Below are 17,317 nucleotides of genomic sequence, written 5' to 3'. Positions count from 1 at the left end.
AATTTCCAAATATTAAGATTTAGGGCTGCTGGGGTTCATTGCCTGTCTGGCCTCCGCCTTCCCTTCCCTATTATAGCAGAGCAGGACAGACATGAAGTAGGGGCACTTATGGTTCCTGGAATCCACACGAGTATGTGCAGTGTGGATGGCACTGTTGAGAGATGCTAGGAAGTGGCTCTCTTTCGGCAGATCCCGTCTATCTCACCTGCCTTCCCTGGGCAGCAATGCACGCTTGCGCACGTGTGCAAAATCTAACCAAGTTTCAATGTGCTTGGAGCGATCGCCATTGTGCTAACAACTCTGCCACGACTTGTAAGGTAATAAAAGCATTCTGGGAAATGATAATGAACTGAAAAAATGTTTAAATTAACTTTTATAAATCCAGAGGGTTTTCTATTTGTAATTGTAGGTGCTGATATTCCAAGGGAGTACAGAGGTGCCCCGCAAGACGAATGCCTCGTAAGACGAAAAACGCGATTTTTTCGATTTTTGAGTTGCTTCGCAAGACGATTTTCCCTATGGGCTTGCTTCGCAAGACGAAAACGTCTTGTGAGTTTGTTTCCTTTTTCTTGCAACCATTAATACCCAGGGAATCCGCGCTCCGCAAGACGAAAAAATCGCAAGACGAAACAACTCGCGGAACGAATTAATTTCGTCTTGCGAGGCACCACTGTATAAAGACTTCTTATGTATGCGATGACAGCAGTACGGATGCTACTAGCCCAGAGATGGAAAGAAGAGAAATCCCTACCAGAGAAGAATGGCAAATTAAAATGTTGGACTATGCCGAAATGGCAAAATTGACTGGAAAGCTCAGGAACCAAGACAACCAAAACTTTAACAAAGAATGGGGGAAATTTTATATAGAACTTGCCAAACTGACCGGGAGACTCCGAGACCAGAGAGAAGAGACTGTGGAAGAAGACTGGAAGAAATTTAAGGAATATTTGAAAAAATATGTTAATATTTAAATCTTTGAATAGTTTTGGAAGTGGATATAGGATGTAGGGTTAGAAGTAGAAGATAGTGTATTTTAAAATAGTATTATTTGTAAGTGATAAAATGTGAAGTGATTTTAAATGTGATAAAAAAAAGATGGTTAGAAACTATGATATATGTAAACTGCTAAAGATGAAGTAAAATGAAAATCAGATAGGTGGGACCTGGGGAAGCCCACTTAACAATGTTTAGAAAATAAGGATATGACAAGAATTTGTTTGTAATGTTTGTTTGTTTTTGTTTGTGTTCTTTATTTGTGTTATAAAATGAAAAAAAAATGGGAAAAAAAGAATGGGGTAATGTATAATTTATCTTGGAGACCACTGTAATCAGATGAAAACACTAGCAGGATTGCAATAACACTTGTAATGTAGCAAGTACTATGGAGATAATGGAGTTATATAAAACATGGACCATATGCAGCAGGAAAGGTTTGGAGGAGAAGGTGGGAAGTCCAGAGATTCGGAGGAATCTTTTAACTGTTGATGTGCATGGTTGTACTGTTATAAGTTTATATTTGTAAAACTAAATAAAAATTATTTCCCCCCAAAAAAGTAAGTATAAAAACCCAAACTAACAACAACTCTGCCCTGAGAATGTAAGACTCTCTCTTCCAAACCTCTCTCTCCAGCACCTACATCAGCTTTACAGGGGGAGGGAAAAATGCTTGTGTGTCCACGATCGCCATCTCCCCACAAAAAATGCAAAACAGCAAGGGTCTGGAATTTACAGGGTATTCCATATTGCGACACAGCTCACCCACATGCGAGAAAAGCATGCCAGCATGCGACAATAACTTACTGGGCACACGCAGGGGCACCATTCACTTCGATCAGCCAGACCTTCAAGTCTTCATCCACCATGAAATCAAAGCCAAAGAGCTGGAAACTCTGGTAGTGAAGGTGTTTGGTGCTGATAGCGGGTTCTATACACATAAGGCAGCTTCTGTGGGGAAAAATGACAGAGCATGCCTGATATCAGCCCAAAGCAATATTATTATTATTATTATTATTATTATTATTATTATTATTATTATTATATAAATTTATTTATTTGGTTTTTCAGATTAAAGTTTTACAGTCACATATTCAACATGGAAACAAGATTCCAAAGAATCTCCTGGAATTCCCTCCTCCCCTTTGTGGGTCCTATTGTTAATCATTTCCTCCTGCACCTTTTATAATAATCCAAATCTTTTACCTCTCCATTGTGTCCAAAATTCACCATTAAACAACAAGTGTTATTCCGATCCTACTAACAATTTTAACTGTTTACAATGGTTTTTCAGATAAATTATAATTTCCCCCCATTCCTTATTAAAAATTTTGGTCTTTCTGATTCTTCCAGTCATTTTAGCCATTTCAGCGTAATCCATCAACTTGATCTGCTATTCTTCTCTGGTAGGGACTTTATCTTCTTTCCATCCCTGGGCCAATAACATCTGCACAGCCGTGGTCACATACATAAATAGTATTTCCTGCTCACCTGGAATTTCGGCACCCCAGCCCAAAGCATTATGTTAGGTTGTTATCCATGTAATAGTTATCGTATGTTAATCTGAGGTAGGAAGCAACTGCTTCTCTGACTGGGTGCCAGAAGGAAGTACTGTATTAAGGGGACACTCAGAATACATCTAAGTTAGTCATATCCGTTAATTTCAATGGGCTTATTCCTCCATTGGGTATTCATGACTAGGACAGCAAATAAAAGCATTGATTTTATTTTATTCTGGCCTGGATGGCAGAATCCACTCACTCTTCACAGTGGTCTGTCATTAGAAGTCTAATTCACTACACTAGGGTCGAGGAACCTATTATTATTATTACCATTATTATTATTATTAAACATATCACACACAACAATTACAGAACAGCACAATCAAAAATAAAACAACAACAGTCCAAACACACTGACAAATCTTTGTCAAACTGTATATGCTAAAACCATCCCAATTTTAACAAACACCAAATAATGCATAGTAACATCCGCTGCTGGGACTGTCAGCCATAAAAGCCATGAAAGAGATATATTGTACCGACAGCAATTATGGTCTACAGGAGTTTATATAAAAGGAGGGGGAAATAATATTAATTAAAATATGTGCTTTGTAAATGCCAAACTGTGCTGTAGACCATAGGTGCTTTTATTATTTCATTATTATTTATTAAATTTCTCTACCGCCCTTCACCCAAGAACCGTTTTTGGGTAGATTCCTTTGCAGGGTCAGCCTCACGGGCTAAGTTTGACTCAATCAGATGATGTCCTTGGGCCATCACAAAATTGGCAGGCAGGTTGTCCCATTGGTCTGATCTAGCAAACCCTTCTTAAGTGGTTGTGTTCTTCTAGGGACTAACAGTGACATTAAAGTACAGTCGTACCTTGGAAGTTGAATGGAATCTGTTCCAGACGTTCGACTTCCGGAATGTTCAAAAACCAAACTGCTGCTTTTGATTGGCTGCAGTCTGCAGCCAATCAGAAGCCCCGTAAGCCCCGTCGAACATTCGAGTTCCAAAAGAACATTCACAAACTGGAACACTTCTGGGTTTGTGGCGTTCAGGAGCCAAAACGTCTGAGTTCCAGGGTGTTCAGGATCCAAGGTATGACTGTACAACAAATTAACACAATGCCCTAATTCTAAAAGCATCCGTGAAAAAAACCCCCAATCACTCATAAATTAATTCATAATGGTAACCTTTGTCTTGGAAGAATTCTCAGGGAACAGTTGTTAATAAATGTAAAACACTTTACCTTATTATATTTTTGACTTGCAATAAGATTGTGTTTTCCAGAGTAATGTTCAAAGCGCTCATCAGATACTGATTAAACTCCTCAAAAAACATCTCATTCCCTTCTTCATATCTCCCATAGTTCTTTGAATATTCCTTCTGTATGCAGTGATTGGTCAAATGGCAGGTTTTGTCTAGGAAATTAGCACTATTGTAAGGTTCGGAAGAGGTCCGTAGAACGCCTTCTCTGTAGAGGTAGATATTATACTGGTGATCCACTAGCACCCAGCTTCTAGAAGTTGGAAAAAATATAGAGGCGGTGTTTTTAAAACCATTAAGAAAATTTTCAGTTCAGAAGAATCAGATTTAATGACCAGCCTTTCACACCAAACCTTCACTTTAGTGGGTTATTGAGCTGAAATATCAATATGAAAAGAACTTACCTAATATCAAATTTGCGATGACCTGGTTCTAAAAGCATAGGCTTCTCAAGGTATTTCTGAATCACATGCACTTGTCCTTGATTATCTATGAAGTCCAGAAGTTCCGTAGCCTCCGAAGAAATAAGAATTCCTTCACCTAACCAGGAGGAAAAGACGAAAGCGAAAAAGTTGGACAGGGAGTACAAGCCTCCACCTCAACAAAGAAGTGATAAGATAAAAAGAACAATGACTTCTCCATCCCCTCCAACCCTTTTCCATTGTGTACCATCCCTTTTAGATTGTAAGCCTGTGGGACAGAGGAATATTACTGCTCATCTTTGCAAGCCGTTCTGGGAGCCATTTTGGCTAAAAAGCAGGGTAGAAACATACTTTTTAATACATCTTATACATGTATAAGACGGAATCAGATAAGTGTTGGAGGTGCAATGAGGTTGAGGGTATGTTCTTTCATATGTGGTAGACCTGTAAAAGGGTAAAAGAGTATTGGGAAATGATTTATAATGAATTGGGGGGGGGGAAATGTTTAAAAGTACTTTTTCAAAAAAACCAGTGTCCCTTTTGTTGGGGATAATTCTGATGGAAATTCCCAGGTGTCAAAAAAAGGCTATTTATGTACGCCACTACTGCAGCCCGTGTTTCATTAGCCCCAAAATGGAAAAAGAGCGAGGTCCCAACCAAAGAAGAATGGCAACTTAAACTGATGGAATATGCGCAGCTTGCGGGCCTAACATATAGCATAAGAGAACAAGAAGACTGGAAAATGTTTATTGCATATATGGGGGGAGACTGTGTACACTTGAAAACGTTGGCAGCATTAAGATAATCTCAACAATGTAAATAAGTTTTGATGGGTGTAATAATGGAATACTGAATGGTTTAGTTTATGTAAAATATGCAGGGATTTATGATATGCAAATTGAACCATGGAAAAGGGGAAGTCAATGACATTTTAGGGTTAATATTTTAAATTCTAAAATAGAAAACTTAATAAAAATGACACACACACACAAAAAAAAGAGACATACTTTTTTAAAAAAAGCACATAATATTATTACGTCTTTGCGGTAAGATACTGAGACCATGAGTGGGTCTGTGGCTCTTTTGATTTGCGGCTCAGCCTCTTAGCTGTCACACTGCTCTAGCATCAATTGGATAAATATCTCAATAATTCGAGACTCTCTTTGCTCACCTTTGGCCCCCGCTGAAGATTTGGCTATCCACACACTTCCCTCTCCGCTTTCTTTCCTTTTATGATAGGATGCCAGGAAAACTTCCCTTTCATCCGTTCTTGGGTTGTTTATCAAATGATGGGTCCCATTCTGCGCTGGTGCCACTGGAGTCTTGAGATTAGTTGGGTAAATCACATATGACTCTGGGAACCATGTGCAAGATTCTGCTAATTCAGGGCTTGTCTTGATTAGTCTAAAGAAAGAGACAAGGATTTAATTTGAGTTGGGTTTTCCCCCTCCATAGGGCATGCTGGAGTTGAAAGACCTTTCAAATCACCACCACCATTTAGTTCCTTTACGAACCCTTTCCTACGAACCAGCTCAAAATGGTTTCACACTACAACTGCATACATAAAGACAATGAAAAAGCATGACATATTTAAAAACTGTTTATATAGACACATGGCCACTGGTCCCATCACCTCCTGGCAAATAGAAGGGGAAGAAATGGAGGCAGTGAGATATTTTACTTTCTTGGGTTCCATGATCACTGCAGATGGTGACAGCAGTCACAAAATTAAAAGACACCTGCTTCTTGGGAGAAAAGCAATGACAAACCTAGACAGCATCTTAAAAAGCAGAGACATCACCTTGCCAACAAAGGTCCATATAGTTAAAGCTATGGTTTTCCCAGTAGTGATGTATGGAAGTGAGAGCTGGACCATAAAGAAGGCTGATCGCCAAAGAATTGATGCTTTTGAATTGTGGTGCTGGAGGAGACTCTTGAGAGTCCCATGGACTGCAAGAAGATCAAACCGATCTATTCTGAAGGAAATCAGCCCTGAGTGCTCACTGGAATGACAGATCGTGAAGCTGAGGCTCCAATACTTTGGCCACCTCATGAGAAGAGAAGACTCCCTGGAAAAGACCCTGATGTTGGGAAAGATGGAGGGCACAAGGAGAAGGGAACGACAGAGGACGAGATGGTTGGACAGTGTTCTGGAAGCTACCAGCATGAGTTTGACCAAACTGCGGGAGGCAGTGGAAGACAGGAGTGCCTGGCGTGCTCTGGTCAACGAGGTCACGAAGAGTCGGACATGACTAAACAACAACAACAACAACAGATACTGAATGGGGGGGGGGGAGATCTCCACTCAGGAGGCTTCCTGAAAGGGGAAAGTCGTTATCTTTAACATCTCTCGGCTGTAAAATTCTTCTGCCTCTAAAGATATCCCTATATGGGCTACCTTTCCAGGCTGAAGAGCCCCATGTGCCTTTCACTTCCTTCTACAGCACATGCAGAAACCGCCTTCTTGGACTCACTATTGGTCTTGTTTGCTCAATGCATCAGAACCTGTCTTTGCATGCAGGGGAAGCCCCTAACTCACTGAGGGTTTGATACCCATCAGCTATCCTCACCTGGTTTGGCTGGCCTGTTGAAACCATTTCCCAAGATGTGGCCATTGTCATATGCTGACAGCTTCTGATTTCATTTAATATTCTAATTTTCTGAGATTGTTAATTTGGAGTTTTCATCAGCTGTACGTCATAATCATCACAATTATAACAAATAAAGGCTTGACATATCTCGCTTTGCATGTCATGAGTCTATCTCATATATTAGTTTCACCTTTTAAGTTGAATTACTGAAATAAATGAACTTTTCCACAATATTCTAATTTTCCGAGTTTCACCTGTAGGAGCCACAGGTGAGAACTGAGCGCAGGGTAATTTCCACGGTTTTCCGAACCCTGGCAGGGTAATTGCTGAGAATTTTTACTGAGGTGGTTCGGGTCGGAATCTAGGAGGATTAAGATCAGTTTTGGTCCTAGAGTTAAACTGAGATGCAGTTGTAGAAGAAGACACTCTAGTTAATTCCAGCTTGATTTCTAGAACTAAAGGGCAAGCGGAATACAATTTTGCAAAAGGTCAATCAAGAGATGTACCTTGAAAAGGACACACAACTATGACAGAATCGCCCAGTAATTTATTTCGCCTTCACAAGAAAAGGTCAGGGTTTTTAAGGAAGGCTCATTTGAAATTAACGAGTCATGCAGCCTCAAGGCTTATCGCCATATGCAAATAAAGGCAGCATGAAAAGGCCCACATTATGCCACTTTATAAAGGTAAAGGACCCCAGATGGTTAAGTCCAGTGACAGACGACTATGGGGTTGCAGAGCTCATCTCGCTTTTCAAGCCAAGGGAGCCGGCGTTTGTCCACAGACAGCTTTCTGGGTCATGTGGCCAGCAGGACTAAACTGCTTCTGGCACAACGGGACACCGTGACGGAAACCAGAGCGCACGGAAACGCCGTTCACCTTACCGCCACAGCGGTACTTATTTATCTACTTGCACTGGCGTGCTTTCAAGCTGCTAGGCTGGCAGAAGCTGGGACAGAGCAATGGGAGCTCACCCTGTTGCGCAGATTTGAACTGCCGACCTTCTGATTGGCAAGCCCAAGAGGCTCAGTGGTTAAGACCACATCAAAAGGAGCCCTCAAGCATCTTTCACACAGAATCAGAGTGGCGTGTAAGGCGGCTTCATGGAAATCACGCTAGGTCTGAATGTGGATCGCCAAAGGAAGGCCTCCAGTCATAGTACCATTTATTATTTCAAAGAACGCTTTGTGTTTCATATTCTTACAAGTTGAAAGGAACAAATTGTGGGATCTGCTGCAGGGGAAAAGGTGCGATTTGTTGCTATTAAGAGGAAACAGCAAAAAGGGAGAGGGGTGAGCTTGAGTCCATGGAGGCTTACGCGGTAATAAATTTGTTGAGGGCAGCTCTCGTGTCCTATCACCACAAGGATTTTCTTGCACAAAGGGACTTTCCTCCTTTCCCCGAATCTGCTCCATGGGATTTGGGGGAAACGCAGAACAGAACATATTTAGGGGGTGTGTAGGTGGAGGAAGTCCCGCTGCACAAGAGAAAAGCCTTGCACTGACAATTACGGGGTGCAAGCCATAGTCTTTAAGGGGCCACAAATCTCTTTGTTGTTTATACTACATTTTGCATGTCTATCAAGAGATGTGTCTTGAAAAGGACATACAACTATGGCAGAATGGCCCAGTACAGTGGTACCTTGGGTTACAGACGCTTCAGGTTACATACGCTTCAGGTTACAGACTCCGCTAACCCAGAAATATTACCTCGGGTTAAGAACTTTGCTTCAGGATAAGAACAGAAATTGTGCTCTGGCGGCGCGGCAGCAGCAGGAGGCCCCATTAGCTAAAAGTGGTGCTTTAGGTTAAGAACAGTTTCAGGTTAAGAACGGACCTCTGGAACGAATTAAGTTCTTAACCCGAGGCACCACTGTAATTTATTTCACCTTCACAAGAAAAGGTATGGGTTTTTAAAGAAGACTCATAACATACAGTAAGGAACAATGATTATAAACATTCTTTTTTAGAATACAAATGTCAAGGGTGTAAATATCCTTGGAGCAAGATTCATGTCTGTGGCAGCCCTGTGCAAGGACTTCTGCTTGCACAATGGGAGTTTCTTCAACCTCTCCTCTCCTTGCGTGCTCCCCCACAAGTATCCTGCATCTAACTGCCCCCTCCCATGTAACTTCAGAAAAAAATGACAAAAACGTGCTGCACAGGGTCCCTTATAACCCATAGTTAAAGGTAAAGGTAAAGGTACCCCTGCCTGTACGGGCCAGTCTTGACAGACTCTGGGGTTGTGCGCCCATCTCACTTAAGAGGCCAGGGGCCAGCGCTGTCCAGAGACACTTCCGGGTCACGTGGCCAGCGTGACATCGCTGCTCTGGCCAGAGCCAGAGCCGCACACGGAAACGCCGTTTACCTTCCCGCTGGTAAGCGGTCCCTATTTATCTACTTGCACCCGGAGGTGCTTTCGAACTGCTAGGTTGGCAGGCGCTGGGACCGAGCAGCGGGAGCGCACCCCGCCGCAGGGATTCGAACTGCCGACCTTTCGATCGGCAAGCCCTAGGCGCTGAGGCTTTAACCCACAGCACCACCTGCGTCCCATAACCCATAGTTACAAGAAAGCAAATAAAGAGCCAAACCTACTTCACTAAAGAAGCTTTGCGGCAAAGCTTATCAGCTCCTCTATAATAGTTCACCAGCTGCACAAGTCCAGGTTCGTGACCTACAAAAGAGAAAGAGAGAGGTTTTTTTATATCTTAACCTTTTCTTTTTTAATTTGGAAGTGTACATGTGTGCGCATGAAAAAGTTTTTTTTTTTAAAAAAAGAGATAAATATTTATCCAGGCAAATGATCTCCAGTTTTTTTTAGGTGGAAACCCAGTTCGGTGGAATGCGAAAGTGAAATTTAAAATCCCAGCCATTTTGCTTGTGCCCAAGCCTCAAGGAAATACAGTGCTACCTTGGTATTTGAACGGCTTGACTCCCGAACAAATCAGCTCCCGAACGCCACAAACCCGGAAGCGAGTGTTCTGGTTTGAGAATGTTTTTCAGAAGCTGAACGTTTGACGCGGCTTCCACTTGAGTGCAGGAAGCTCCTGTAGCCAATTGGAAGCCGCACCTTGGTTTTTGAATGGGTCTGGGAGTCGAATGGACTCCTGGAACGGATTAAGTTTGACAACCAAGGTAGCACGGTGTGGCGTTCGCCTCCTAGGATGGGTCATAAGGAAAGGGTCAAAATAGGTGTGATGTGATTGGCCAGTGAGAATGCAAGGGGAGAATAAAAGTTAGAGTGGGAGGTTTTGAAAGTCAGTTGAGAGTTGGTAGTTGAGTTGAGTTGAGGGTTGAGGTTTGGGAGTTGAAGAAGGAAGAGGGAGGTTTAGGTGTGGGTTGAGAGGAATTGTTAGGTGGAGTCAGATAGGTAGTTGGAATAATCAGTTTGGAGTTGTTAGGAACTAAGATTAAGAAACTGCCAAGTAAAGTTAACTGAAACCATAAGCTTGTTCCTGCATTTAAAAATAAACTTGATTATTTGTTTATGTTAACAACTGACTGGACTCCTTGCGTCCCCGTGAGATACTGGCACAGGCGTCCGGGGGCCCTGTGTGTGATCGCCACACACGGTAACATCTATTCTTTTGTACTTAAACACACATTGCTGAAAGGCAGGTTGATGACTCTTCCTGATTTCATTTGGGGTAGCGAACAGGATATTTTGGACTTCAAATCCCTGACCACTGCTCATGCTGGCTGGGCCAGGTGGGCGCTGGCTGGGCCAGATGTCCAACAGACATCTGGAAGGCAGGATTTTGGCTTCTCCAAGGCTAAAAAGTGGCATTCTAAACCCAAGCTGCATGACCATCCCTGAGTTAATAACCGCCGTTAGCACCAAATCAGAAGTGACACCTTACTGAAGTGGTATAAACAGTCATTGTGGGAAGAACAGAAAACTCCCTCACTCCATCATCGTGTAGCTTAGAAGATAGGGTTCTTATCTCTTTACAAATCCATGAAGACTGAAGTCTCAGATACACATGCAGAAGGTGGGGGTGATTATATAACATTTCTAACTGCAAGTGGGTCTCAATAAATACACTCCAGTTAAAATTTTGCATGTTTCTCTATGTAAAAAACAACAACCCACAAAATTCCTGCAAGTAGAAAAGTAGCTCAGAAGGGATCAGACTGGCCTAGAACCTCTCCCCGCAATGTGCTAGATTTATACTTGCAGGGAAAATTTTACACAGGGAGCATTCACAAGTGTGATTCACCCCCCCACCCCCATCCAGCTTTCAGTGTGAAGTAGTAGTTCAGAAGCGGGAAAAGAAAAAGGTCAAGGGGTTGGAAGAAAGGTTATGACATTTAGAGCTTTTTAGTTTTGAAAAAAGTGCAAGGGAGGGGATAGAGGTGTATACAATTTGGCATGGTGTAGATAAAGTGGACAGGGAGAAGTTTTCTACCCAGTCACTGCTAGATCTGGAGGTAGGCAAACGATAAGTCAGGTGAGTCAGGCATGGGCAATTGCCCTAAATTTGGGTTAATATTGCCACAGTGTATTGAAACAAGCCAGCTGGATAAACCAAGGTTTGAAGTTGGCTCATTCGAGTAAAGCTTCTGGGTTCAGACTTGATACTAAACTGTGGTTAGTTACAAACAGAGCTGGATGAGCGGACATTTAGACTGTATTTCATCGGAGTGACAAGATGGCGTGTCTGCTCAAACGAATGCCCTGATTATTGGATTTCTGTGAGAGATTTACGAGAGAGCATTACAAAAGCCCACACAGAGATATAAACTGTTTCTTTCAACCCACTTGTGGAGAGAACTCGGAGGTGACAGAAAAGGAAAATGAGTAACGACAAAGAGTTGAGAAGATGGGACTGAAAACATCAGGAAAGCAGCAGAAATATAGATGAATGGACTCCAGCTGATCGAGAAGCATGGGTACCCCCCACAAAAATTTATAATCTGGAAAATATTTGGACTTTATGATGTGTATTGATATAATTTGAACTAATTGGTATGATATGTGTAATTCGGTAAATGGAAACTTAATAAAAATTATTTTTTTTAAAAAAAAAACAGAGCTGGAGGAGGAAACGGGGAGTATATGGGGGCAAAGTTTAACCCTGGCAAATTCGCATAACAATATAAGGTCAAAGTGCATCCAGTGTATGAGCTAGGAATAATGAAGGTCAATAGACAGATATGGACAGACAAGAAGAGATGCATTAATGTGTGCAATGCTCACGTTTACGAAGAAGCCAATTTGGGCATATGCAAGAAGAGATTTGGGCATCCTTACATCTGATAATACAAAGGCTGGAATTTCCCAGGCAGACTGCTTAAATCCCATTGCCTTCTGTGAGACGTAAGCAGCTTAAGTCGTTTCTAGACCTACACAGCAAGGGTCAGCAGATGTCAGGCTTACGGGATCTACTTTCTTTTATACTAGAGCCCCAAGATGTGCCAAGCAGACCCTGGTGCAAGAGATATTCAGAATTAAAGAATTCAGAGCTCGGGAATCTGTTCTGAGTTTCAGAACTGAACGCAGGCCAGTCCTTTCACATAAAAATCCATTCCCATGCTTTCTTCTGTTCAGCAGTTCAATTGAGGGTAGCTGGGCAGTAATTTTTGTTTTGTTAAATATTTGGAAGGCAGGACTTCCCCGTCTAATACAAATCACCCAGCGATCTACCTTTTGCCTAGAGATGAAAGAGAACTTAGATTCAGTTCACACTGGAAGGCAAACCTACATAATTTGCACTTTCCAAAGCAATTCAAGAACTGAAATACAGCGTCCTTGAAATTCACTCTTCAATGAATTTTGCAATGACGTTCACCAGATGAGCAATGTATGCAGAAACAAACACAAGCGCTCCAAATGGAGAACAGCCTTTATGAAGAAGCATGAACTCAGGGTAAAAGGGAGAAATGAGCTAAGAGGAAGGCACGTTTGGCAAATCATCACCATGATCAACTCCCACCTAGAAACCTAGGTCCCCACTGTGGAAGGATGTGTGGATTCAGAATTGGCCTCTACGGTCACTGTTAAGACCACATTCATGGAAGACAATCTTACTTAGTTACGAGTGACTGCCGAAGAAGATGACAACAGAAACAAACATACTATGGGAAAGTGTGCATAATAATTCTTTCTCCATTTATAATGCATTTTGTATGTTATTTCCACTAACATACAAAATGCATTCTATTAGGTAAAACTGCTTTGTAGAGATGTCTATCTTGGGCAAAATTGAATCATTAAATGTGTATATTAAGATTAATTAGAACATGATTTTAAAAAAAAACGAGCTGATGAATTTTTATGGGAACGTTAAACGAAGATTCACAAAGCGATGTGGAAATGTAGTAAGAATAATTTAATAATTTAAATAATTCCCTGTATGGTGTGTAGTGAGCAGAACCTCAGTCGGGAATAATGAGTCCTGACTTCTTCCCTACCGTGATTTAGGCTCCATCTGCACTACACATTTAAAGCAGAACCATTCCACTTTAAAGCGTCATGGCTTCACCCAAAGATTCCTGGGAACGCTTACAGGTCCCCTCACAGAACTACAATTCTCAGAATTCCCTAGGAAGGGGGAATGATTGTTAAACCACTCTGTAATTGTAGCTCTTTGAGGAGAGTATGAGCCCCCCCACCAACTCTCAGCAACCTTAGCCAACTACACTTCCCCGGGTTCTTTGCAGGACTTCATGCCTGCTTCAAGTAATAATAATAATAATAAATAATAATTTTTATTTATACCCCGCCCTCCCCGGCCAGAGCCGGGCTCAGGGTGGCTAACACCAAGAAAATCACAGTAAAAACATAATAGAGGAAAAAGAGAGGGGGGGGAAAACCAACAATTTAAAATACAGATTAAAATGCAATTTAAAATGCAGCCTCATTTTAAAGTAGCCGATAAATCAAGACCATAAGGGGAGGGAAACATAAGGGTCAGACTGAGTCCAAACCAAAGGCCAGGCGGAACAGCTCTGTCTTGCAGGCCCTGCAGAAAGATGTCAAGTCCCGCAGGGCCCTAGTCTCTTGTGACAGAGCGTTCCACCAAGTCGGGGCCAGTACTGAAAAGGCCCTGGCCCTAGTTGAGACCAATCTAACCACCTTGTGACCTGGGACCTCCAAAATGTTGTCATTTGCGGACCTTAAGGTCCTCCGCGGGGCATACCAGGAGAGGCGGTCCCGTAGGTACATGGGCCCTAGGCCGCATAGGGCTTTAAAGGTCAAAGCCAGCACCTTAAACCTGACCCTGTACTCCACCAGGAGCCAGTGCAGTTGGTAAAGCACTGGGTGAATGTGATCCCGCGGCAAGGACCCTGTAAGCAGCCTCGCCGCGGCATTCTGCACCCGCTGGAGTTTCTGGGTCAGCCTCAAGGGCAAGTAGTACAGTAGTGCTTTAAATGTATAGTGCAAATGGGGCCTTATAGGATGGGAGGAGCTGTAACTCAGCAGTGGTAAGAGTACATGCTCTGAATGCAGATGCAAGTCCCAAATTTAATCCCAGGCATTTGAAACAAACAAAAGAAGAATCGGGTAGCAGGTGATATGGAAGACCTTTCTTCGCTCCAGCTCCCTGGAGAACTGTTGCTAGAATAACATTACTGAGCTAGACGGACAAAATAGGCTGACTCTGTGTGCATACGTTATGCAAATGCGCATTTGAAACATCTAGCAATGCAACAGGATCACATTTGAGCATATTTAAAAAGAAAAAAGGGTTTGTCAGAGCCACCCTGGGTCCCAGCTCACAAGAGACCAAAGTCCAGTCCAAGTTATATACAAAAGGTTTTATTGAAGATCATTGTCGTGATTACATCCAAACTCCGTGGCTCCACATCTGTTACCCTTAGATGTTAGAAGTCCCCTCTGAGTCCGTCCCTCCCCTGCACCAATTTAAGAGGCTTGTGCTGCTCCACCTTTTCCTCTCCTTCCTTTTCCGCAGGGTCTTCCTGCCCCCCTGTGTTCCCTCTTTCCGGGACTCCCCAGAGGCTGAGTCTTCTCCTGCCTGCTGCCCCCTCCTTCGTGCTTTAGCACCAGGCTCCTCCCCAGAGCTCTCCCCACTTCCGCGCGCCTCCACATTTGAACTTGGCGCGCGTACGTTGCTCCTGACCTTCCTTTCAACAGCCACACTGCTCCCGGTACTGCTCTCCGCCCCTTCCGGCAGGACGTCTTGCCCCGATCTCCTTCCCCCCTCTGCTCCTTGTTCTGTTCCTCCCGACACACTGGTAACTCCACCCTCTTCACTCCGTTCCGGTGGAGAAGCAGGTCTCGATCTCCAACTCCCACTGGCGGTTCCCCCTACGTTCCCCTGCTCCTGACTGCTTCCCCCTTGGGCTCCCCTTGGCTTGACCAGGGGGGCTCCCTTTTGGGAATCCTCCGATTCACTGGACGGACTCATGGACCATCTCGGGTCATTGTCGTCCTCTTCCTCGTCAGGCTGGAATCCTTCTCCCTCACTCTCGGTCTCCTCCCTCCTCTGCGCCTCTCTCCCTGAACCCCTGACATCCATCCCCCCCTCGAAGCCCCCCCTTCCCCCCTCCCCCCCATCGGGTGCGGGTTGTGGGAACTGCAGCTCCTCGGAGGTAGATGCAGGATACAGTTCGGCTACGTCCATGACCTCTGCTGGCAGCTCGGTGTACGTGTGTTCGAATTCGGGTTCTTCACCCAAAATGTTCGCAGTTCCCTCTTCCATTGCTACTTCGTCTGGTGCTGCCGGCCAAGGCCCCTTCAGCCATTTCTTGCGCCAGGCTTCCTCTGGTTGCTCATCCCACCAATAAGAGGGCTCTGTGTCCACCCCCGAACACGATCCCCTGGGCGAGTTTGAGTTCGGCGTTCTTTCCTCGGCTGAAGAAAAGCCGTGGAAAGTGCTGCCTGAACATGTGGGGGTAAAGAGCCAGTCATCGAAGTACTCGGCTGGCATGGGTCTATGTGGGAAAAGGGCATGGAACTCGTCCTTTAAAAGAGGTTCGTCTAAAGCGTAGTCCGGCACCCACCCACTGGCACTGACTGGTGCACCCTCTCTGACTAGAAAGTATTCTATTCCCTCTTCCCCCCATCTCGAGTCCAGGATCTCTGTGACCTCGTTGAGTGGTTCGACCCTAGGCGATCCCTCCCTCCTAGGTGACTCTGTGCGTGGCTGCGGTACTGTTTCAGACTCCTGAAACCTGTGCGGGGCCTTGTAGGGAGTGAGCACCGACCTATGAAAAACCGGGTGGACTCTGGAACCTTCGGGGAGGGCCAGTCGAAAAGCCACGGGGTTGATCTTAGCCTCCACCTGGTATGGTCCTAGCTGCCTGTGCCCTAGCTTCTTCTTGGCCAACGACTTGGTTGGCATCGCCTGGGCCGCTAACCACACCCAGTCCCCCACCTGGATGTCCTCTCCCACTCTTCTGCCTTTGTCTGCCTGCACCTTATATGCTTGTTTGGCTAGCTCCAAATGTCTCCGCAGCTCCTCGTGCACCTCTTGTAGTTCTGCAGCGAACTGGTCGGCCTCTTGCGGCTCCCCCTCTCTTGGTGCTACGAACCCCGGGAAGGTCCTGGGATGACGTCCATTGTTCGCGAAGAACGGCGTCACCCCCGTCGACGCATGCTTCGTGTTGTTGTAGGCAAACTCCGCCATCGGTAGGTAGTCCACCCAAGCTGTGGGTCGCTGATTTGCATAACATCTCAGGTACTGCTGCATGATCGCGTTGACCCTCTCGGCCTGGCCGTTGGTTTGTGGATGTCTTGCCGACGCTAGGTTGATCTTGACGCGCAGGATACCTAGGAGCTTCTGCCAAAAATTGGAAATAAACTGGCGCCCCCTGTCGGACAGGATGGCCCGCGGCAGCCCATGCGCCCGGAACACGTGGTCGATGAAGAGCTTGGCGGTCTGTTCCGCCGTCGCCACCTTCGCGCAGGGAATGAAGTGCGCCATCTTGGTGAACAAGTCCACCACCACCAGTACCGCCGTCTTGCCTCTGGAACTGGGCAGGTCAGTGACGAAGTCCAGCGCCACCCTCTCCCACGGTTGCTGTGGTGTTTCCAGTGGTTCCAGCAAGCCCGCCGGCTTCTGGTGTACTGGCTTGGACCTCTGACAAGTGTCACATCTGGCGACGTACTCCGCTACTTCTCCTCGCATCTGGGGCCACCAAAAGTCCCTGGCCACCAGTTCTATTGTCTTCTCCCTGCCGAAATGGCCCGCACTGGGAGCGTCGTGCAACTGCTGCAGAACCTTTGCTCGGAGCTTGTCGCTCGGCACGTAGAGGGCACCCTTGTGAGTTAACAGTCCGTCGCGTAACTGGAACTCATCGTCTCTCAGCGAACCCCTACGCAGCTCCTCTATTTTGGATTGTGCAAACTGATCTACCTGCAACGCGCGTCGCACTGCGTCCAGGTCGACAGCGATGGCAGCGCACGCCCACGCCTGCGGTGCAAAAATGTGCCTGGCTGCTATTGGCGCCGCTTCCTCAAGATATTGCGGTTTCCTGGAGAGCGCATCGGCTATAACGTTGGAGTCCCCTGGGACGTACTCTATCCTGAAGTCGAAATCCGCGAAGAACTCTGCCCAGCGCATGTGTCTTTGGCT

The 17,317-nt window shown here is 44.9% G+C and overlaps 1 protein-coding gene across 1 annotated transcript in view; it reads right to left on the bottom strand.

Annotated features, from left to right (window-relative positions):
* The window catches only part of TTL (tubulin tyrosine ligase), a 39,661-nt gene that overhangs the window by 8,430 nt on the left and 13,914 nt on the right, over positions 1 to 17,317 (bottom strand). Inside the window, exons 2-6 of the mRNA XM_079968929.1 lie at positions 9,372 to 9,450; positions 5,358 to 5,590; positions 4,169 to 4,304; positions 3,748 to 4,017; positions 1,801 to 1,944 (exon numbers count right to left, since the gene is read on the bottom strand). Coding sequence (XP_079825055.1) covers positions 1,801 to 1,944; positions 3,748 to 4,017; positions 4,169 to 4,304; positions 5,358 to 5,590; positions 9,372 to 9,450 — 862 coding nt within the window. The remainder of the gene's footprint in view (positions 1 to 1,800; positions 1,945 to 3,747; positions 4,018 to 4,168; positions 4,305 to 5,357; positions 5,591 to 9,371; positions 9,451 to 17,317) is intronic.

The sequence above is a fragment of the Podarcis cretensis genome, assembly GCF_951804945.1.
Source record: "Podarcis cretensis genome assembly, chromosome: 3".
Classification (NCBI taxonomy): Eukaryota; Metazoa; Chordata; class Lepidosauria; order Squamata; family Lacertidae; genus Podarcis; species Podarcis cretensis.
The sequence above is the reverse complement of the archived record's forward strand: the minus strand, read 5'-3'. Positions and strand labels throughout refer to the sequence as shown.